The sequence below is a fragment of the Meles meles genome, chromosome 19, assembly GCF_922984935.1.
Source record: "Meles meles chromosome 19, mMelMel3.1 paternal haplotype, whole genome shotgun sequence".
Taxonomy (NCBI): Eukaryota; Metazoa; Chordata; class Mammalia; order Carnivora; family Mustelidae; genus Meles; species Meles meles.
In genome coordinates this window covers 40070892-40094649 of record NC_060084.1, presented here as the reverse complement: position 1 = coordinate 40094649, position 23758 = coordinate 40070892, and the positions used below count along the sequence as shown (strand labels likewise).

At 44.6% G+C, this 23758-nt stretch overlaps 1 protein-coding gene across 1 annotated transcript in view; it reads left to right on the top strand.

Moving 5' to 3' along the window:
• LOC123930519 overlaps positions 1-23758 on the top strand; it is a 75412-nt gene that overhangs the window by 273 nt on the left and 51381 nt on the right. Inside the window, exon 2 of the mRNA XM_045986742.1 lies at positions 15-65. Within this exon, the coding sequence (XP_045842698.1) occupies positions 15-65 (51 nt within the window). The remainder of the gene's footprint in view (positions 1-14; positions 66-23758) is intronic.

The window sequence follows — 23758 nt, the reverse complement described above, 5'->3', positions numbered from 1 at the left end:
GGGGCGATGCGCAGGCCCCGCCCACGGGCATCCTGGGGCATTCCGGCTGGGCCGGCGCGGAGAAGGTACTTTGGCGGCTCGGGGTAGTCCCGGTCCTGGGTGGGTTCGGGTCTGGGGCGTCGGCCTCCAAAGGCGTCTACGTTGCCCTCTCAGTGGTTGCCTGGGCCCCAAAGTCGGTGTGTCTCCCCGCGTTGCCCCCAGTCTGCTGGGGGCTAGCTTCATCACTCCATCTCCTCCCTAGTTGGCTTTTCACCATGATCACAGGCACTCTTTTCAGCCCTATGCATATGAATTTGTTCCTGCGCTTGTGGGGCTATGCTTTTTGTGGCGTTCTTGGCTAAAATGGAGAGGCCCTAGCTGGGTTTGTGGCTGGACTTCAGGTGTGACTGGTGAGGGGCAGGGCTAGCCCTGGGTAATCTATTTGCTGGAGAGAAGATTTCCAGGGAAAGAATTCATCCTAGGGGTTATGGCCTGACTTGGTAGCTCGACGGAGTAACACGACCTCAGTCCTTCTGCGGGCATCATGGTGTTTGTCATTTGGCTCTGTTTTTATTCATGACCTACACACTGGGGTTATAAGCAGCCTTTTTTCGTTCCCCTGCGAAAAAAGCAAAATACAAAGGGACTGAAGCATTTCATACAACTTCACAGAGAATGCGGGACCGTTTTGGTACATTAGGAACTACACAGCAGGGTGCTTGGGTCTGGACTCAGTAGGTGGGCCAGGAGCAGTAGGAAGGGAACAAACCTAAGATTCCCGTCACAGTAATGGATTGGACTTGTTCACTGAGATAGCCCTTGGGGACTTCCAGATGTATTAGAAGCCTTGCAGTTGGCTGGGGTCTCAATTATCAAGTGGGAGAAATACCTAGCAAAACTTGGGCTCTGTTCAGAGAGGTCAGTAATTCTCCTCACTGTTATCTCAGGATACAAATTCGCCTGAATTGGCGGGGTTGGGAAACCAGGAACGTTAGAGTTCTGCTTAATTTACAAGACTCCTTTGCCAATTGGACCAAATAGTTAAGAAGAAGGAAAAATAAAGTGTTGGGCAGTTTTTTTTTTTTTTTTGATAAAAGAGATTAAGTAGGAGATGACCGTGGAAGGGGAGAAGGAAAAAAATAAGGAAAACCAGAAATATATGAAAAGGAGAAAGGGAGAACAATTAATGTGCAAATTTCTTTCCTTGATCTATATGAATAATCCTAATTTATAACTATCTGAAGAGAAAATTTTCTTTGGTAATAACTGTAACATCCACGAATCCAAAAATGGCAGAAGTCAGAGAATTATTTGATCAGGGAAGAGGGCAAAAGCAAAGTGGGGAAGTTGTGATCTAGGGAAAATAAGGGACTTCTCAACAAGAGAAGATAAGTGTATCTGTCTGAAGTTTCTGTGGTCATCTTTTCTGGAATACACCGGTTATTTTTCAATGTCCCTCTTATAGGACAAGGTTAGATAGAACTTTGTGGCCCTCTTCCTGGCTCAGAGATGTGGCCTGTGATGGGTGCTGGCTCGTGAATTGTGTGTGGTGGGAGTGTCACCTCTATCCTGGGAGCATTTAATTGCCAGTGCAGTTGCTTCCCGGGTACCGTTTTCCCTGCTGACTTGGTGACTGGCAGTGTTCAAAATGGTGGCCACCTTGTCAGCCTCCATCTTAGCATAGCAACAGTGAGCCGAGCCTCCAGCTGTCCCACAGTGGATATGTAGGGTGAGGAAGTCACCAACCCTTGGGGCTGTTTGTTACTGCAGCATGGCATGGCTCCTGCTGACTGACATTCCTCCTCCCTACACTGATGTAAGGGGAAGAGGCAGAACCAATAGAAAGAAACCAGTCAGATAGCAATGTTAATGAATTAGAACCTTCATTCCTGAAGACAGAGAAGGTGTAAGAGTGTAAGACACAGAACTGGTAGGAAAACATTAGCAACTTCAGAAAGCCACTGGAGCAAAACCTCAGTATTTTTCTTTCCTGCACGAGAGCTCTCCAGGGAATTACAGTAAACATTTTTAAGTCAGAAGTGCAAAGACACTCAGATGTAGTGAATGTCTTTGAATCATTGAACTTGTGGTCATCTCACCAAACTCTGCTGAGCACCTTCCACTTGCCACAGAATGTTATTTGTCATGATTTAATTAACCGATCATAGTAAGATTTAGTGTTACAGATAGGAAACTTGCTTACTCAGTTCTCTCGCACCTACTCTGGAATCTGATTCTGTCTCCAGATGAGAGATGGCTGGGATAACTGGATCCCTATCTCCACGTATCTCATCATTCCACTTTGTGATCATTAATTAGTGGAGGAGCTTAAAGATTTTGCTTCTACAAGTATCATGGGTTTATATCTTCTAAAATGACCAGGGTGTTTGATAATACGTGGCGTGTGCTTGACGACTTCAACAAGAACACTGTTTAAATTTTGAGAATGCTAAGGGCAGTGCTGCGAGTAAGTTGCCAAGGTGATGACTGGTTGTAAACTGAATGAGGCATTGAACCAGTCGAAACTAGAGAACACCAACTTGTTCCCAGCCATGATACTTATACGGAGTTTTTTTTTTTTTTTTTTTTTTTTTATTTATTTATTTATTTATTTATTTATTTATTTTTTTATTTATTTTTTTTCAGCGTAACAGTATTCATTCTTTTTGCACAACACCCAGTGCTCCATGCAAAACGTGCCCTCCCCATCACCCACCACCTGTTCCCCCAACCTCCCACCCCTGACCCTTCAAAACCCTCAGGTTGTTTTTCAGAGTCCATAGTCTCTTATGGTTCGCCTCCCCTCCCCAATGTCCATAGCCCCCTCCCCCTCTCCCAATCCCACCTCCCCCCAGCAACCCCCAGTTTGTTTTGTGAGATTAAGAGTCATTTATGGTTTGTCTCCCTCCCAATCCCATCTTGTTTCATGTATTCTTCTCCTATCCCCCTACCCCCCCATGTTGCTTCTCCATGTCCTCATATCAGAGAGATCATATGATAGTTGTCTTTCTCCGATTGACTTATTTCACTAAGCATGATACGCTCTAGTTCCATCCACGTCGTCGCAAATGGCAAGATTTCATTTCTTTTGATGGCTGCATAGTATTCCATTGTGTATATATACCACATCTTCTGTATCCATTCATCTGTTGATGGACATCTAGGTTCTTTCCATAGTCTGGCTATTGTAGACATTGCTGCTATAAACATTCGGGTACACGTGCCCCTTCGGATCACTATGTTTGTATCTTTAGGGTAAATACCCAGTAGTGCAATTGCTGGGTCATAGGGTAGTTCTATTTTCAACATTTTGAGGAACCTCCATGCTGTTTTCCAGAGTGGTTGCACCAGCTTGCATTCCCACCAACAGTGGAGGAGGGTTCCCCTTTCTCCACATCCTCGCCAGCATCTCTCATTTCCTGACTTGCTAATTTTAGCCATTCTGACTGGTGTGAGGTGATATCTCATTGTGGTTTTGATTTGTATTTCCCTGATGCCGAGTGACGTGGAGCACTTTTTCATGTGTCTGTTGGCCATCTGGATGTCTTCTTTGCAGAAATGTCTGTTCATGTCCTCTGCCCATTTCTTGATTGGATTGTTTGTTCTTTGGGTGTTGAGTTTGCTAAGTTCCTTATAGATTTTGGATACTAGCCCTTTATCTGATATGTCGTTTGCAAATATCTTCTCCCATTCTGTCAGCTGTCTTTTGGTTTTGTTAACTGTTTCCTTTGCTGTGCAAAAGCTTTTGATCTTGATGAAATCCCAATAGTTCATTTTCGCCCTTGCTTCCCTTGCCTTTGCCGTTGTTCCTAGGAAGATGTTGCTGCGGCTGAGGTCGAAGAGGTTGCTGCCTGCATTCTCCTCAAGGATTTTGATGGATTCCTTTCTCACATTGAGGTCCTTCATCCATTTGGAGTCTATTTTCGTGTGTGGTGTAAGGAAGTGGTCCAATTTCATTTTTCTGCATGTGGCTGTCCAATTTTCCCAGCACCATTTATTGAAGAGGCTGTCTTTTTTCCATTGGACATTCTTTCCTGCTTTGTCAAAGATGAGTTGACCATAGAGTTGAGGGTCGATTTCTGGGCTCTCTATTCTGTTCCACTGGTCTATGTGTCTGTTTTTGTGCCAGTACCATGCTGTCTTGATGATGACAGCTTTGTAATAGAGCTTGAAGTCCGGAATTGTGATGCCACCAACTTTGACTTTGTTCTTCAATATTCCTTTGCCAGCCATGATACTTATAAAGGACACCTTGTCTTTGGTGTAATAAGATTAGATTAGATTTCTTTTGACAGGATTAATCGTGTAAGTCTTTGGCACAGCACAGAAAATTGGAGGAGACATGTTAGCCTGTATTTCTTTTAGTTGTAATTTTTATCTTGACCTTTAAAAACATATCCTTTGAATATACTGCCTCAAAAAAAGAAAGATGGTGGAGGGGTGGCAGGAGGCGGTGGGGGGGGTGTTATAACTAAAAGGAGAAAAAAAAAAAAAGAGAGTAGTGGTGGGAACTGAGAAGATAAACACAAACATTTCCCCCAACTTTCTGTTTAGTTCCAGTGGGACTGTGAGCAGGTGGGCTCTGTCTTTCTGATGTTTTTTCATCCTGTCTGTAAAACAAGAAGTTCAATTTATCTTTTTTTTTTTTGAGCTTCAGATGTCTGGTATATGGAAGTACAGAGTTTAATTATAGGAGTCCTCCGGATTCAAAATGGGACTTCATCATTAAGAATAATGGCAAGGCTTGATTTTATTAATGAATGAAAGGATTGCTTGATGTAAGTCAGAAGGAATGTAAGATTAAAAGACATGATATATTATTATATATACAGCTGTCAGTAATAAATTAACATTAGCTCTAGGTTCCTTACACTTTGCATCCTGAATATACACCTAGAAATACTTCATAATTACAGTTCAGATCTCAAGAATCATCATAAATTATCTATCTGTCATTCATTCTCTGCTAAAAGCCACAGACCTACATTATTTCTGCAGCACATTGACATCTAAAATCTCTGGTGCTACGAGACACACATATTAATTTATTTCTTACCAAGGACCTGAATAAGCCAGAAGGATACCCAGAGACCGGTGATGGCTGGGACAGATTGGAGGAAGAGCAGGGGCACCTGTTGTGAGAGTTAGGGGCTACTCTAGCTAACATCGCTCATACTTACTTCCAGCTCAGCTGTTCGGGATCTGAGCCACTGACTAGTTTAGAAGAAGCCCACCGAGGGGCTCAGACTGTCCTAGCGTCTAAGGCAGCCCTGCCATCCAGGCAGTGATGGAATTCTGTGTAGACTTCCCTTAGCCCCTGGTACTAGCTTCTAGGCGGGTCCTGGGAATAAGGACAGGAATCCACCGTGGGGACATCTAGTGGCTTCCCTGGAAGGTGCATTCAAGCCCCAGAGCCCTCCAGTGGGAAGGGGGACAAGAGCCTTGTCAAGCTAACCCAGGTCCGACCTCTGGGCCCCCGAATCGGCCTACACGAGTTTGGTTTCTGGCAGAGATTCCCTGAATTCATGTTGATTTATGGTCGGGATCCAGGAAAGGCAGCAGCAGGCTGGGAGTGGAGGTGGAGAGGGGCTGCTTCTGAGGACGTCAGGAGGCTCCTTCCAGTCTGGTCTGCATATGCGCAGGCTGGTGCGCAGCGCAGCGTGGCTCAGCCGAGCTGCCATGGAGCAGGGAGCTCGCCTCCGCCAGACTGTCTCTCTGCTTCAACGCAGACTGGTTATTGGAACGCTCAAGCAATTTTCAGTCGTCTTTGTCAATAAAGTCAGTCTCTTTCCCACAAGGGGAATGAAAATGAGATTCTGAGGCCTCCGGAGGGCTGTCTCCTTTGGTCACTTTATCTGCCCGGGAGCCTCAGCTGAGGTGGGCAGCGGCTATTTGCAATGTCCAAAACCCCGTTGACAGGTAATACCACCTGCTTCTGAGCGGACGAGGTGATTATAATAGGATACTGTTAAATTCTTCTTGGAGAGGCGGTTTCCTTAACGCAGTGACCTTTATTGATGAGAGGGGCAGGGAAAGAAAATGAAAAGAAGGAGAAGAAGATGAAGAAGGACACTAAGAGGAAAAGTAACTGCTAATCAAACCAAGACGGCCTGGCGAAGGGGTAATCCGGAGACCTAAAAATGTGTCGTTTGTTATTTTGACAGCTCTTCTTGAGGTGATAGACTAGGATAGGAGGCCAGTGGCAGCATCATTAGCTGGCTGGGAGCTCCACTTCTTGCTTCCTGAAGACGTCCATAAATGGACACCCATAGATAGCAAGTCGTCTCCCTCCTGGGGTCTCCCCGCTCCGAGGGAAAAAACCAAGCCTAAAAGGCATTGTTTAGTTTTAGACCCTCTGGGAGGCTTCTTTCATTGACAAAGAAACATGAGCGAGACAGGAGAGGGAAAATGCGCGTGGCTCCCAGGGATCTCCATGCTGCAGATTTTTATGCCCTTTCTGGCCACGAAGCTCCAGCAAGTCATAAGGTTGGCAATGCCCAGTGGTAATCTGTTGTGAGTTGGAAATGGCACATCCAGGATCAGGCACGAGTGGGGCTCCCTGAGCAGGTAGCAGGACTTGCATGTCACTCTCTCTTTCACCTGGAAGCATCTCTTGCCACATGGAAGGAGAGCCCTATAACCAGCTGATGCAAGGGAAAAGTGGCCCGAACTAAGTTTCTGAACAGTTCTGCTTGGTATGTGGAAGGAAACAGACCAACACGAATGGAGGTGCGAAGTGGGAATGGACACAGGGCGTCTGTCTGGGTCGTGGAGGCAGCTCTGCCTGGCATGGGGGGCTTGCAGTGGGGAGCAGGCTGAGCTCTGGCTAGAATGGCACCCTGGGGCTGGGGCTGGCCTAGGCACAGACAGGCATCGAGCATCTGCCGAGGGCCTTTCTGGGCCAGGGCCCTGTGTTAGGGGCTCTGTCTTATTTCACACATCTTTGTGGACTGAGCTCTGTGGTCATTAATTACATATGTAATCCCTGCCTTACCATCTGTCTACCCTGGTGGAGAATGAGTTCCAAGAGCCCAGGGAGCTTGTTAGTCTTGTTCATTGATATTCCCCCCTGGCTTAGAATAGGGCTTGGAACATAGGTACACTCAATACACATTCATTGATTGAATGAAAAAGTGATTTCATTCAGCAGACACACTCCTAGGCATGGACTTTATTTGAGGAGCAGCTTGAAAGCTGTCTTTTGGGAAGATCCCGCATCAGATTGGGAACCGAGGGCTTGGGAGAGAGAAGAAACAGAGCATCCAGTTAGGGACCCGAGAACTGGTCTCAGAGAAGCCCTCAGAATCCAGGCTATACCCTGGGTTTCACCGTGAACTCAAAATCCATTAACTGTTCACTAGCTGTGTGAGCTAGGACAAGTTACTCAACCTCTCTGTGCTTCTGTTACTTCATCTGTAAAATGGGGATAGTGACACCTATCTCACAGAGCTGTTGAAAAGATCCAGGAACAGAATGTATAGGAAACCCTGATGCACCTGGCCCCTAGGAAATGACTAGTAAACAATATGTATTATTATTGCAAAGGTTCGGGTTGGAACGATACTAAATGGGAGGGAGAGATGGAGACAAGGGACACTGAACGAAGAGCATGTCGCATTTGTGGCTAATTGGAAACAGGATGTGAGGTGGAGGGCCAGTGAGCATCTCTGTTCATTCAGTGCGCCCTCGGTGGGAAGCACAGACAGCTCTTGGCTCCAGCACCGATGACAGAGTCAGGCACAGAAGTCGGGGGACACACGGAAAAGAAGAGGCCAGAATCATCCAGCTACTCTAAAATCAGCTTCTCAGTTGTAGAAGTTGATGTGAGCCCAGTTAGTCATGTCACATATGACTACGTGGGTTTTAAGCCTATTTTTCCTAAACGCGGATTTTCTTGGCAACGGAATGCGTGCTAACACCCTAAGATTTAGTTACATTTTGGTTAAGAAGTCCAGAAGACTTTGGACTTGGCTTTGAAAAATTGAAAGTGAATTGAATTTGCATTATTTAAGTGGCTTATTCAGATTAACACTGCTATCTCTTCAGATTTAAAATTTCAAAGACTCAAAGATTTGATATTTCAGCAGCAACAATGACATCTAGGGGTTGGTTTCTACAGGTTTAATCTTAGATATATAGCCTCTGCATTTTGAAGAATGAGGGTGCTAACATGTTTATTCAATCCAAAGTGATGTTGATTCAATCCAAAATGTCTGGACTGTGTGAACTTGGTTGATGGCTAGGGCAACATTGATGGATCAGAGAAAAGAAAAATCTGGAAGTGGTTTCTGCTGTCATCTAAGAAACCTACTTTCCTTCTAAAATTGCAAAACTTCTCATTTTGCTTAATATACTCATTTATATATTCATTCCCCCCCCCCCCGACCTTTTAACCAGAAATATGCCATGTTCCACTTTTCCCTGTGGAAGACAGAATTGCCTTCCCTTCATGGGGAGGGGCTGGGGCCCCGGGTTCTGGCTCCTTCCAGCTTTTTCTGTTTCCATTCTTGGATGAGCCAGTGGAAGGAGTCTTCGACAGTTCTCCTCATCTCTACCCTATGTTTTTACCAGATTCTTTTAATATATTTTTAAAAGATTTTAAAAGATTTTAAAATTTATTTTAGAGAGAGGGAGAGGAGAGCGACCGTGCCTAAGTGGGAGGGGCAGAGGAAGAGGAAGAGAGAATCTCAAACAGACTTTGCACTGAGCATGGGGCTGGATGTGGGGCTCGATTTCATGACCTTGCGATCACAACCGGAGCTGAAACCAAGAGTGGGACACTTAACCGGTGAGCCACCCAGGCGCCCTGTTTGCCAGATTCTTTTAAATGAGGCCTGGATCCTCTTTTGACTTTTTGGCTTTGACTCTGCGGTTTAGAGGCAGCCTTTGTGCTGTGTCAGTTAGTCAGTCAGCTAACAGTGTTGGTTGAGCACCTGCTGGATACACTCTTTTCCTTGTGTGTGTGTGTGTGTGTGTGTGTGTGTGTGTGTGTGTGTATGTGTGTGTCCCACTGGGGTTCAGGTGGGAATGAGAGTGACCTACAAGGCAATGTACATATGTTAGCCCATGAAAAACAATTTATTTAGAGGACACCAAACATACATGTTAATAGGAAATAAATTATACATGAAAACATCTATGAACATACTGGAAAAATTCACAAATATTCAGCTGATATTTAAAGTTCCTTTCAGCATGAAATTCCTGTGATTTTTGTGTAGATTAAAATTCGTACCCTGTTACACTGATGCATGATAATGTCAGTGTCAGCACAAGAATTATCTTTTTTTTGGGGCGCCTGGGTGGCTCAGTGGTTTAAGCCGCTGCCTTCGGCTCAGGTCATGATCTCAGGGTCCTGGGATTGAGTCCCACATCGGGCTCTCTGCTTTGCGGGGAGCCTGCTTCCCTCTCACTCTCTCTGCCTGCCTCTCTGCCTACTTATGATCTCTCTCTGTCAAATAAATACATAACATCTTAAAAAAAAAAAAAAGAATTATCTTTTTTTTTTTTTTTTTTTTTTATGGTCTAGTGAAAGTAATGCCAGATAGAACCCATCCCCATGGGTGAGTATGAGTTGACCCTCAATGTTCCCAAGCTGTGAAGGTCATTTCTGGTTTGTAGAACTGTAGTTGGTGGCCTGAGGGTAGTGAGACCCAACTGCATCCCCGTGGGGATGCAGTACCCTACCATTTAACTTTCTGATGATGGGATGATGGGCCAGATAACCCTTTTGTTTCAACGCCTGCTGTTGACCTTTTCTTTTCTCTCCTAGTCTCTCCACCCAGTTTCCTGCCTTAGCGAGTCGAGTGAACCAAAGTGATGTGTCGCTGGGCTGTCTTTGTCACCTTCTGGACAGTCCTCAGATCTTTTCCTTTCCAGCAGTGCCCCAGATCTCCAATGGCTTCTGACAAAGGTCCAGACCTTTATCCAGACTTGGGGTCTGACCTCATGTTCCCGGCCGCTGCCCCAGCCTCATTCCGTCCCAGCCACCCATTGTCACAGCTGGTTTCCCAACTGCACCAAGCCTGGTGTCCTCCTACCTCTTCCCTGTCTTCTCCTGGTCTCCATAAAGAGCCAGTGTCTCAGGCAAGCCTTCCCTGACTACCATGACCAGGTTGAAATGCCTTTGTCCTCTCATTGGTGCCTTGTGCCTTTTGATTACAAGCTCTCACATCAACCCCCTCCCATAAATGGCAAATTCTGTGAGGTCTTCTGACATGTGTGTCAGTGTGGTGCCTGGTGCTCGTGGGTGCCGATGAGAAACAATGAATGAATGAATAAATAAGTGAATGAATGATGAGTGTAGTGGAGTCTGTCTTGGGTGACTGAGATCCTTGTGGTGCTTCAGATTCCTCAGCCCAATATCAGATCGCTCTGTGATGACTTGGTGGTTCAGGCTGCTGTAACAGAAAGCCACAGATCGCAAGGCTTATAAACATCAGACATTTGTTTCTCACGTTTTGGGAGGCTGGGAAGTTTAAGGGAAGGCAGATTCAGTGGCTGGTGACGGCCTGCTTCCTGGTTTGTAGACAGTTGTCCTCACACAGCAGTAGGGGCCAGGGTGGTCTCTGGGGTTTCTTTTATATAAGGCATTCATTTCATTCATGGGGGCTCTACGCTCATGACCTAATCATCTTCCCCAATCCCACCTCCTGATACCATCAGCTTGAGGATAGGTCTCAACATATGAATTTGGGGGCGTGGGTTAACATGACGTTCCATCTGTAGCCTTCTGTTTGATTGTGTAGAATGGAGAAGTAGATGGCAGACAATGTGGGTCCCATCTCTGTGGGTTGTAGGCCTCATTGAGGAAATTCTGATTTAAACGAATACTTTACATTACATTATCGGACCTCAGTGTTGAGTATAGAAAGTTCCAGCTCTTTGAGTAATCTCATTAATCAAAGCTCCTCCTGTACACGGACACTAAAATGATGTAGAAGAAAAGGGCCCCTGTGGGAAAGAAAAGGGCCCCTATGGCCAGTTTTGCATCTATGGGGAAGTTCGTCTGTGTTGGCTCCCGTAATCCAAATCCAGGCGGAGCCCCAGAGGGGGGCTTGCCTTTCCAGCCCCAGGGAAGAACTGCATTCCATTCCCTCATGGAAAGAATTTTCTGAATCATTTGCCTCGCTATCCTCAGGTTAAGCATAGTGTTGATGTTTAATCTATAAGGGAGAGATTATCAAGTGACATCTTGATTTGGAGCAGAGGTTTGGAATTTGTAATCTAGTTTGAAAGAAAAATAGGAGTCAACTCAAGGAGACATCGTGTTCGTGCCCAGAGACTTCTCTTGGGGTATCTTTCTAATTATTACTATTTTTTTTCGTGTTTATCCTAGATTTCAAAGTCAAGAGAAATAGCGTAACATGGAGCACAGAGTCTGGGCTGGACCTCCTGCATCTATGCCCTAGCCCTGTGATTTACTTAGCTGTGTGACATGTAGCTGTGTGATCACTTTGCCTCTCTGTGCCCCAGTTCCTGACCTTTGAACAGTGCCCCTGCAGAAAGCACTGTTTCCGTGTTGGCTGTGATGATTCCTTGAAAAGAGTTGGAGGTGTGCTTTTGCCTCTCCCAATGCATGGATTGGATTTGTGGCTTGCAAACTCTCATCCACTTGTGTAAGTTCTAAAGCATGTAAGGTGTGCGCAGTGCTGAGTGAGATGCTGGGGGGACATCCCTGCTTTCAGGCACATTGTCTAGTTGAGGAGAGGAGGGCCAGAACCTCTAAGCAGAACATATGACTCCATTTATTCCTTCAACAAATGCTTCTTGGGCATCTGCTGTGTGCCAGGGGCTGTGCTAGGCACTAGGAACATGGCGGCGGGAAGGGCAGACCAGATCTCTACTCTTGTGGACCTTAGAATTGAGTGAGGGAGGTGGAAGCAGACAGGTAATCAGGCAGACCAGTAAGTAGCCTGGCCATGGCACAAGGAAGGAATGAAAGCAGTGGGAGGGCAGAAGGCCTGCGGGATGGGGGTCAGTCACTGTTTTCGAGAAATGGAGTGTTCAGGAGGGGCTGCCTGGAGGAAGACCAGAAGGATGAAATCCAGGAATTGGGGGATTGCAAAGTGAAAGAGTCCAGGATGAGCTACACTGAGCTCGGGCTGAGTGAGGCCGAGAGGCAACCTGGAGAGTCTTGAAAAAAATGCCAAGTGTGGGTTGGCAGAGACCCAGAGGAGGGTGTCTGGAGAAGCAGGTCTGCTCACTTTTGTGAAGGGCATTGTGGGGGCTGCTCGAGGTGCCTATAGCCCAGGCCCTAGTGCTGAGCACTTGCCGGTTTCTGCAGCTGGTGCCCCATCAAGCTAAACCCCTTCCCCTCTCCCTTTCGGTATTGGGAGGCTGAAGCAGGTGCGGTGACACCAGTTGAGAGCCCAAGAGCAAATGGGATTTTAAAGTTGTTAGGGCGTTTTGGCATCCAGTTCCCCGAGATGAACAAAGTGTCTTGTCTGGTAATTGCAATTAATGGCTCTGCTATTCAAGCATATCCGTCAATAAATCTCCTCTAATAACCGATTGGGCACAGTCGTTGCCATAGTTATGTCTCTAAATTGAGCCCAGGGTAGTTGGCCACGACTCTGACCTTCCTGGGGTCAGGCCTACTTCCTGACTGTATGACTCCATATCCCAGGAATTAAAGTTACCCTCCAGATGACTGGCTTTGAGCCAGCTGAAAGACAAGCTCAGCCCGTTGCCTTAACCGCCTGGAGATTTTCTGTAAGTCTCTTAAATGCTGAATGAAAGTCTTTGAAACCCTTTAACGTCAACAGTTGCAGTAATTAGTCCTGTCCAATCCATTTTTGTACAAGCCTGGGATGTAGTCAGTAGGGGCACCACACATCAGATCTGTGATCCTCAGTGTCATTTATGACAGGCCTCACCTCGGATTCCCTGGCTGATGTGGTCAGCGCCTCACCAAGGAGTCCTTGACTTCAGTTCCTCCCTTCTAGAGAATTCCTTCCCTCAACCCCAAGTTCTGTCTTCAGGAGCCTTTCACTTCTCCCATGGGCCCTTATCCTGCAGTCACCATGCTGGCTCACTTGGTTAAGGGCTCAACTTCCTGAGACCAGATATGCTCCCTTTCCTCCTCAACTGATGACATGCCTTGTGTGCTCAGGAGATCTTGGATTTCTAGAATGCCATCTTGAAGCCGAGTTGGGAACACCTGATGAGGTGGGGGTATTTTTAAATGTGTCTATTTATATATTTGAGTTGATTGCAGGTAATTACACGGAAGATGGAAGAAGGGATCTGGAAACAAAAATACTCAGTAAAATGGCCTTGCTTAATTCATATCTGTATAGAACTCTGGGAGGGGGAGGGAGGGAGGGAAGACAATGGAAGCTTCTTTCCTGACTATGGCTGGGTCCAAGCTTGACTTCAGCTTTCCAAACTCTTGTTTCCATTTCTTTCCGTTTTCACTTCCTTTTCTGCCTTCACTGTTTATCTCGGAGTGAATGCTAAAGACTTCTAGAGCTGAAGGATCTCAGGGATGGGAAGGACAGTGAGGCGGGGCCACTGTGGGGTTCACGGGGTAGATGTGAGCCCAGGTCCCACACCACCTTCCTTCCTGGTGGATCCCTCTGACAACGGTGCTGCAGGGTTAAACGTGTTCATTGTTTCTCCCTGTGTTTCCGTGAGGACAGGAGAGGGGGATTTCCCTTTTTATATAACCCCTGTTTATCATTTCATCTCTAACTTTTCCATAACCTCTGAATAGAATAAAAATGACGGTGTCCTTTCAAAATGGGTAAAGCTTGTAAAAATCCGCTGGGTCAGTGCAGGAACACTCCCAATCTTTTGAACCGTAGCATTTCGAATTATTACCAGAAGAAAACTAACCAGCCCACATGTGTGGGTCTGGATGGGAAACGTGCACGCTTTTAAAATGCTGCCGCTCCGTGGCTTAGTGTTTTGATGGATGTTTGATGAAATTTGAGTGATTAAACAATGTCAAATAGAATTCTGGCTTCCCTGTTAATGACGTGTCATTGAAAGGAGTTATAAAAATAGCAAGAGGTTTGTTTTCATAAAAGAAGGAAAAGGGAAAGGCAAATTAAATCCAATAAAGGCATGAAGCTCAGCAGCTGGAGGCACCCACTTCCTTTCTTTGCCTCCCTCTCTCTGAGCTGTGTGCTCCGCTCTGCCTCTGCTGAGCTCTCCATGCGGCCAGCCACTTGGTACTGGGGGACCCCAGTCCATATCCGAGAAGTGGCAGGTGGACTCCCCACCCCATTGCCTTCTCCCAGACCGTGGAATATCCCCAGTTTCCAAATGCGTATCTTCTGCATCCTGGCACTTTGTAGTGGGCAGATACAGTGTTCATCATTGTGGTACCTGGGTGTAGGGAAGGAGCGGAATACCCACAATTCTTTGCTGAACCTCGAGTTCCAGTAGAGGGCAGATGGCTGCTGGGGCTGTTCACCGCAATGCAGCTTCTTCACACTGTGTGCCTCGAGTGCACACAGCGTGGACCTGGCAAGCCCAGCCACGGGCTGGCACCAGGAGCAGAAGGCCTGGCTCTCATCCTCCTCAAGTTGAAGAGTATGGAGGCAGAGGGTCTCCTAGAAAGAGAGACAGAACCCAAGGAATCACAGAGAAATTGAAATGAGAATTATCTAGAAGAGTCAGAGGAGAGTGAAAGGCACAAGGAGACTAGGGAAGAAATGCAGGTTCGTGCTGGATCAGAGCAGGCAAACCAGCGAGGGGTAGGCGGTGCCTCCAGCAAGCCCTGACCCCAGTGCACCTTCCCTTAACTGCCCTTTCCTCCTCCTCCTCCCCTGGAGTTCTCCTTTGTCTTTTCTCCTTAGTTTTGATTTTCCCTTTGAATGGCAGTCTGAAGAGGTTTTTAAAACATTTAAATTTTATTTGCACATTTCAAGTAGTTAATACATATATGCAGTTTAAAATTTAAGACAAAAACGGGTATACAGTGAAAATCGGCTCCCTGTTCGGTTACTGGCCCCCCAACTCTTCTACGGAGGGAACCACTGTTAATGGTTTATTGTATTACAAAGAGATTCTAGGCAAATACATACACACAAAGCATATGATACACACTATTTTGCACATTGCTTTTTTTTCCCCCCTACCCAACCATATGATGTTGGAAATCATGCCATATTGGTATGTATAGAGCTGCCTTGTTGATCTCAAAGGCTGCACAGTGTTCTATTTTATGGATTTACTATAATTTACTTTACAAGTCTTCTGTTGATGGACGTTTAGTTTGTGTCCGATCTTTTGCTGTAATTTCCTGGTACAGACATCTTTGTGTCCATGTATGTATATGTCTAAAAAATAAATTTTTGGAAAGGGGATTGCTGGTCAGAGGGTACATGCATTTTAAGATTTGAAAAATATCATCACATTTCCCTCTCTTCTCATTTACATACCACCTTGCCAAACCAGTGTGATCAAAAGTTGATCTTTGACAATCTGTTAGGCAAAACATGTATCTCTCTGAGTGAGTCGGCTCATTGGCATTTCCTTCTCTGTAAACTGTTTGTTCATGCTAAGGGTAGTTTTGATAAATCCATTTGGAAGAGACTCAGGTTCATAGAGGTCACCAACTGGGAAAGATTGAAGAAGGAGAGGAAAAGAGCCAAGTGAGCTTTATGGAGGAAAAATAAACTCAAGGACTATTTCTTTTTCTAAAGAAACCACTGTGCCTGGATTATGCCCTGTCAATATGCCAGTTATGCACAGATGGCTCGACAGTTTGATGAATTGACATTTCTTCCCCTGGACTGTGCTAGAGGAGCCTTTCCTCTCGTAGACCTGGTACTCACAATGGCTTCCTCCCATTCCTGGAGTTTGTTTCCACTGCAAATGGCATATAGAGCCCATTCTTTCATTGCAAATAAAAGTTTAGATTTATCGTGACGTGACCACAATGTGATATTTTCATCCGTAAAACCCTTGGTTACTTACTTGCTTTAGTGCATTGGGCTGAAGTGAGCCACCTCATTTTCAGTGAGTGACCTTGAGGTGGCAGCAACATTACATTCAATTCGGTGATGCACCAAGTCCATTACAAAGGGAAAGTAAAAATTGCAATAAATCAGAATAATACTGATTGTTATAATTTTATTATCAGAGCATTAAGTCAATAAAACTTATCTGAAATGTCATTTGCATTGTATACAGTTTTTACTAGTTATCCAGTATGTCTTAAAAGCATGTTTAAAACAACAAAATGAAGAAATCAGTGATAAATTTTACACAAGCTGGGATTTGTTTCCTGCTCTGGTAAAACTAAATTCTCGTTTGATTCCTTGAATTCTAAAGTATTCTTTTTCAGACTTGAACTATACCATAATGCTTTAAGTCTTGCCCAACTGTATTTAGTGCCCTATTGTCTGATTACTTATTTTCTTGCAGGTTGTCTGGCCCTTTTTCATTTATGATTTTATATAGGAAGGTCATCTAATATACGGTATCCTTTCGGGAGAGGAGAATGTGGTTGTTTTTTTAAATAATGAGGAATAATGAAACTTATTTATGAAGGAAGTCAGAAAAATTTATTGAAGAATCACTATAAGAGAAAAATGCAAATTAAAAAAAGCTGCTTAATAGCATATTCATTACCAGGGAGCTTCCAAGTAATAAAATAGTTGTGTAAAAGGCAGGATATTAGGTGATGTACAATTGCTTGTATCAGGTACAATACATGATTACTATGCATTTTAGTCTTGTCAATTGCTATTACATTATCATAGTATTACCATGTAATTACTTAAGATGCAAGACACTAAGAATGTTTGGGTCTATGTTTTTGCAACTTTTTTTTTTTTTTTGCATTTTATGCCATGGATTACTGACATGTAAGTTATATGAAGTTGGATAAGTAGATTCTGAATGTGTCCCTGGTTGATAACATTAATAATGTTCTAGTGATAGATTTGGTCTTGGTCTTTGATTAAACCCTTTTAAAAAAATTTATTTATTTGACAGATCACAAGTAGGCAGAGAGGCAGGCAGAGAGAATGGGGGAAGCAGGCTCTCTGTTGAGCAGAGATCCCAATGCGGGGCTCGATCCCAGGACCTGAGATAATGACCTGAGCCGAAGGCAGAGGCTTAAGCCACTGAGCCACCCAGGCGCCCCCCCCCCTTTTTTTTTTTTTTAAAGATTCACTTATTTTTTAGAGTGAGAATGTAAGTACATGGATGCAAGAGGTAGGGGAAAAGCAGAGAGAGAGGGAGAAATGATGTCAAGCCGACTCCCCGCTGAGCATGAGCCCATGCAGGGCTGGATCTCCTTGAACCTGAGATCATGACCTGAGCTGAAGCCAAGAGTTGGGCACTTGACCGACTGAGTCACACAGGCACTTGCTGATTAAGTCTTTTTAAGAAAATGCCAAGTTGAGGCACTGTGCTATAGTGGGCAGGCACTGGGCTAGAAGTCAAGAGGCTTAGATCCCCTTCTAGCTCTGCCACTGTTAGTGGCTTGGCCTCTCTAAACTTTGATTACTTTGTACGGCATGTGGCATTGGAGTAAGTGCATGTATGCAATCATTCACTCACTCAGCAGACATTCATGAGTGCTGGCGGCGGGTCAGAAACTGTGTTGGGGGCTAGAGATCCTGAGATGAATGAGGCACAACCCAGGCTGCAAGGGTCTCACAGTATGGTGGAGAAGGAAAGTGTGTAAACAAAGCCTCATAGCAGGCATCATGCAGGGTGTGGTGATGGGGGTCTCAGTAGGTGATCATGGCTCATGTAACAAAACTGAGCAGTTCCTCTCTACCAGGTGCTTGGTGAGTGCTCTATAAGGGTTACTTCTTTTAACCACCCCCCTTACCCATGCTGTAGAGGAATTGTGACCATCCTGGTATTACAGATAAAAAAACAGGTGCAGAGGATTGACCCTCACCAGGAACACCTAGTTAATAGGTGATGAGCTGGGAGTTCTGCACAGGCACTCCTCGTCCGCATGCTATACCACACACGTGTTCCTTTCCTCCCCCTTTATTCTCACTCAGAAAATACCCTGTGTCTAAAGAATAGGATGGACTGCTGCGTCATTTCTTATACAACACTCCTAGAGAAGGGGCAAACATCCTCGACAGAGGGAAACTGAAGCACCGCAGAGAGGTGACTTTGACCTTATTTGGGGACTGGATCATCTGTTAGGTCCATTCTAGCACAACTCTCTGATTATTGGCTAACCCAGAGTGGAAAGGAATCTTAAAGAGATTTCCACTTGGAATTACTCATGCAGCTAAGAAGTGGAGCCAAGTAGTGGTTGGAAGCAAGGCTCTCAAGTCAGACTGGCTGGGTCAAATCCTGGGGATAAGTCACTTCATGTCTCAGACTCAGTTCATCATCTCTATAATGTGGATACCAATCATGGCTTCCTTGTGGACTTTACTCTGAAGATTAAAGTAGACAATCCCAGTGATGGCTTGAGCCCAGAGTCTGCCATGTTCGAAGTGCTCAATAAGTATTTTCCATAACTATTGTTATTACTGATGGTCTTTTCCTCTTGGGCAATTGACATAAATAGGTATGTCATAGGAAATCCAAAACAAAATTAAATTAGAAGCTCAAATTTTATCCAAATGCAACTGATACAGAGATCAGAGTAATGTATAGTTAAATGTAAATAATTGAAAAATGCCTTTTGGTAATAGCACAGCGTTGTGAATCCCAAATAAGTTGATTATTAGATACTTATTTGTCTTTCATAATAAGTATTGATTTAATTTTGGTGACAGCATCAATTTGAGGGAGCCGATCGAATATGTTGGGCTATATTTGTGTGAAGTGGTCTAACAAGACAAGTTCTTTGAATTGCATGGACAGTTGTATGTATTTATAAATTTCAGAATTGACCTGCCCCCTGGATTCTCTTAGAGCTAGGAGTCTGGCCGTAACTAGTCCTTTGTATTGGACTCTAGGATAGCTCTTGTCTGTCAGTTTTCACAAAGCCACATATTGCCTTGATAAAGCTTGTTTTATATGTTATGGAATAATCTCAAAAACACATCACCAAACAGAAGATAAGTCCCAAATGGCTTGCTAATACTGGGTTCTTTGAGAGAGACATTGGGGAAATATCCTCTTTTGGAAAGTGATTGTATTTGCCTGAAATATTAGACCACAGATATTAGATCACAAACACGGAAGAACAATTCACAGCTCTCCGAGGCACAACTTTTCAATGTGCACATGTTGGTGTAAAATCAATGAGCTCTGCAGCTTCTGGGCTTGGCCTAAGGGGTCACAGGGCTTGGGAGGATTGTTTTGCTGTGCTGGGATCAGAAATCTCACTGTGATCAATTGCCAGTGCGAGTTGAATTGGGTTCTCAGGGAGGCCTGGTTGTGCGCTTCCTGAGCTTCCTGACAGTATTTTCCAGCTCACGGTCATCTTTCTGGTTTTGGTAGTTTTAAAAGGACCATGCAGCTTGTCAGAAAAGCAGTGGATGGTTTGGCTTCTGGTACTTTGAAGGTGTCACACACACATACACACACACGTGCACACGTGTTCTTGTACACATATGCACATGACACAAAACATATGTGTTTGTGTGCACAGCACATTCTTTACTGTCTTCTTCTCCAAGCTAAGAAGGCCTTTAATTTTCTTCATAAGTCAAAAACACTAGTTATTATTGCCACCCAAACCTTTTATTATTGTCACTGAAGTTTCATACATGGATGGAGTATAGCTTTTATCATCTCCTCGGAGGAGCCCGGTGGTTCTGATTAGCTCTGTGCAGTTCTACCGAAACTTAGAGCACCAAGATTCATCTTCCATAGAGACTGTGATCACCAGTTCCCTTGCCTTGATCTTGTGGCAAGAAGGTTTGAAGGTGAGCTGTTTTCCCCAGCAAGTGTCCCATTGCAAAAGGAGCAATGACACACTTGACTGAGCACTTGTTGGTATCAAAACAAATGTGTGTTTTTCTGGAAAGAGATAGGAGCAATGTGGGGAGGAAAGCCACGGACTTTTCAAGGTAAATGGCAGGCTTTAATGGAGCTTCAGTGAGCATGCTCAGTACCGCTTTGGGTAGTTTTAGGATTTGGACAAACAAGAGAGAGTCCATGGACAGATACTTCTGCTGGGGATAGCGCTATCTCTGACTCCTGTGGAAGAAAATTCTTACTTACCTAGTGCTTTCATGAAGGATTTCTTATCATCTATAATCAGGATTTCCACCCCCACTGGCTTAGTCTGCCCCAAGTCAGACTCCCAAGTGCCCGGGCTCTAAATTATCTTGAGCCTGGAAGGGAAGAAATGGAGAGGTCTAGTTCTCCCAACAAGAACAGAGGGCAGAGAAAGGTTGAAAAATGGATTGAGCTCTTGCCTGGAATGATCCAGAAAAGATTAAAAAAGGCCCATTATCTGGGTCATTTTAGTTTGATGAGTTCAAGATTTCAAGATGGTAACCTGATTGAACTCATCTTCTTTATCATCATCATCATCACCACCATCACCTTCACCTTCTTTTTATTTCAAGCAAAAAGTGTTTGAAGTGCAGTGAGGGATTCTGGCTGTCCACCCAGAACCATAACTCACCAGGTTAACAGGCTGCAGTGCTTAATGCAAAACAAATCACCAACCTGGCACTGAGCAATGTGAAATCCAACTAGCTAGAAACTGTGTCTCATTAGAGGCCTTCCACGCAGCAAGCAAATGCACTTGGAAATTGTCATGTGATTCCTTCACAGGAACCACAGAAGTGAAATTTGCTGCTGGGCAGCCAATCGATTCCCTTGAATCTGTTTGCAGTTTCTCTTCTTTGATATTCTGCCTCTTCTAAAATCTCATCCTTCCCCTGCACCCTCAGTTTGCTTTTGCCCACTCGCCTCCACCAAACACATTAACATCCTCCACGAAGATATTCCATTAAGTTGGCTTCTGGACCCACTAGGATAAGTGTAAAGTCTGGATCTCTCCCTCCCCCAAACAGTTGACTTAAGGCCTCTCCTGCACTTTGCAGATTAGACACAAACACATTTGTGGCAGAGAAAGGACCTGCCTTTGGTTGAGTCTCCACAGAGTGGATGTTTACATTTATGCCAAGATTTGTTCCTAACCTCTGCTCAGCATTTGTTTTTCTGAAGAAGTAGGGGAAGAATCATCATATGCAAACAAAAGCTAAAACATTTCTCATATTGCAGAGCACTTCTATTTCTTATGAGTTGGCTTCAGAGGCTCCTAAGACTCCTAAAACCACGAAAACAAACTAACAACTCCCATGTCTCCCTCCCAAGGGTATAGGAAAGGGTTTAACGTTAACCCTGACAGACTGATCACTCATTTCCATCAAAGAGTTGTTAAAGCCAAAAAGCTCCAGGAGTCACCCTGAGTTTCTTTCTTTACGTTCCACTTCACTCATTAGTAGGACATGTTGGCTCCATCTAAAAAAAAAAAAAATCCCTAATCCAGCTGCTTATCTCCACTGCCATCATCCCAGGCCAGCATCATCCTTTACCTGGCACCCACGAGAACCTCCTTCCTGGCCTCCGTACTGCCATACATGTTCCCTGCAAACATTCTTCAGACACTGGCCAGAGCTGTCTTTAAAAAGCATAAAGTCAGGTCATGTCACTACTGTGCTTGAAAACCCTCAGGGTTTCCTGATGCCCTTAGAACAAAATCCAAACTTTTTGCCAAGGCTCCTGCCTCTTAATCTCATCTGGTACCCTTCTCCCCTGTGCTTTAGCTGTATAGACATTCTTTGTGCCCTGGAAGTCATTGATGGGCCTTTGCATGGGCTGTTATGGATGCTTGGAATGCTCTTTCCTTGATGTTTGCATGGCTGGCTTTATCTCAGTCCGTATGTGTCCATTTAAATGTCTCCTCCTCAGAGAGCCCTTTTCTGACCATCTAGGCTATTCTAGAGACCTCTCTGACCCGACCAATGTCTCTCAATCCTGTTTTGTTTTCTTCATAGTATTTCAAGTATTCTGAGTCATCATGTCTATGATATGTTTACAACTTGATTGTTGGCCTTCCCTTATCAGAAAGTGTCAGAGGAACAGGGACCCTGTTGGCCTATCCCTCCTGTGTGGAGAGTCAGCACCCGGGACAGCGCTCTGGCCTTTGTGCCGCCACTGAAGGCCTGAGTCATCCCGCATTCCCCAAGCCAACACATTAAGTGCTTGAATCCTCTCTGTTTTTGGTTTTTTGTTTTTTTTTTTCCTCTCTCAATATGGGCCCTGGACTTATTTCCTGCCCTCTTGAAAGTTTCTAGTGAGCTAGTCCTTCCAGTTATACATTTAAAAAAAAACCAACTTAATTTTTTATGGTCAGTTAGCCAATATATAGTACCTCATTAATTTCTGATGTGGTGTTAAGTGATTCATTAATTGCATATAACACCCAGTGCTCATCACAAAATGTGCCTCCTTTTTTTTTTTAAAGATTTTATTTTATTTATTTGTCAGAATGAGAGAGAGAGAGAGAGCGCGTGCGCGTGCACAAGCAGGGGAAGTGGCAGGCAGAGAGTAAAGCAGGCTCCCATTGAGCAAGGAGCCCAATGTGGGACTTGATCCCAGGACTCTGAGGTCATGACCTGAGCTGAAGGCAGACATTTAACTGACTGAGCCACCCAGGCATTCCAGCACGTGCCCTCCTTAATATTCTTTGTAAAAAATAGCCATCTTTAAAAAAAAATTATTTATTTTCAGCATAACAGTACTCATTGTTTTTGTACCACACCCAGTGCTCCATGCAATACGTGCCCTCTCTATTACCCTCCACCTGGTTCCCCAACCTCCCACCCCCCACCCCTTCAAAACCCTCAGGTTGTTTTTCAGAGTCCATAGTCTCTCATGGTTCATCTCCCCTTCCAATTTCCCACAACTCCCTTCTCCTCCCCATCTCCCCATGTCCTCCATGTTCTTTGTTATGCTCCACAAATAAGTGAAACCATATGATACTTGACTCTCTCTGCTTGACTTATTTCGCTCAGCATAATCTCTTCCAGTCCCGTCCATGTTGCTACAAAAGTTGGGGATTCATCCTTTCTGATGGAGGCATAATACTCCATCGTGTATATGGACCACATCTTCCCTATCCATTTGTCCGTTGAAGGGCATCTTGGTTCTTTCCACAGTTTGGTGACCGTGGCCATTGCTGCAATAAACATTGGGGTACAGATGGCTCCTCTTTTCACTACATCTGTATCTTTGGGGTAAATACCCAGTGGTGCAATTGCAGGGTCATAGGGAAGCTCTATTTTTAATTTCTTGAGGAATCTCCACACTGTTCTCCAAAGTGGCTGCACCAACTTGCATTCCCACCAACAGTGGAAGAGGGTTCCCCTTTCTCCACAACCTCTCCAACACACATTGTTTCCTGTCTTGCTAATTTTGGCCATTCTAACTGGTGTAAGGTGATATCTCAATGAGGTTTTAATTTGAATCTCCCTGATGGCTAGTGATGATGAACATTTTTTCATGTGTCTGACAGCCATTTGTATGTCCTCATTGGAGAAGTGTCTGTTCATATCTTCTGCCCATTTTTTGATATGATTATCTGTTTTGTGTGTGTTGAGTTTGAGGAGTTCTTTATAGATCCTGGATATCAACCTTTTGTCTGTACTGTCATTTGCAAATATCTTCTCCCATTCCGTGGGTTGCCTTTTTGTTTTGTTGGCTGTTTCCTTTGCTGTGCAGAATCTTTTGATCTTGATGAAGTCCCAAAAGTTCATTTTCGCTTTTGTTTCCTTGGCCTTTGGAGACATATCTTGAAAGAAGTTGCTGTGGCTGATATTGAAGAGGTTACTGCCTGTGTTCTTCTCTAGGATTCTGATGGATTCCTGTCTCA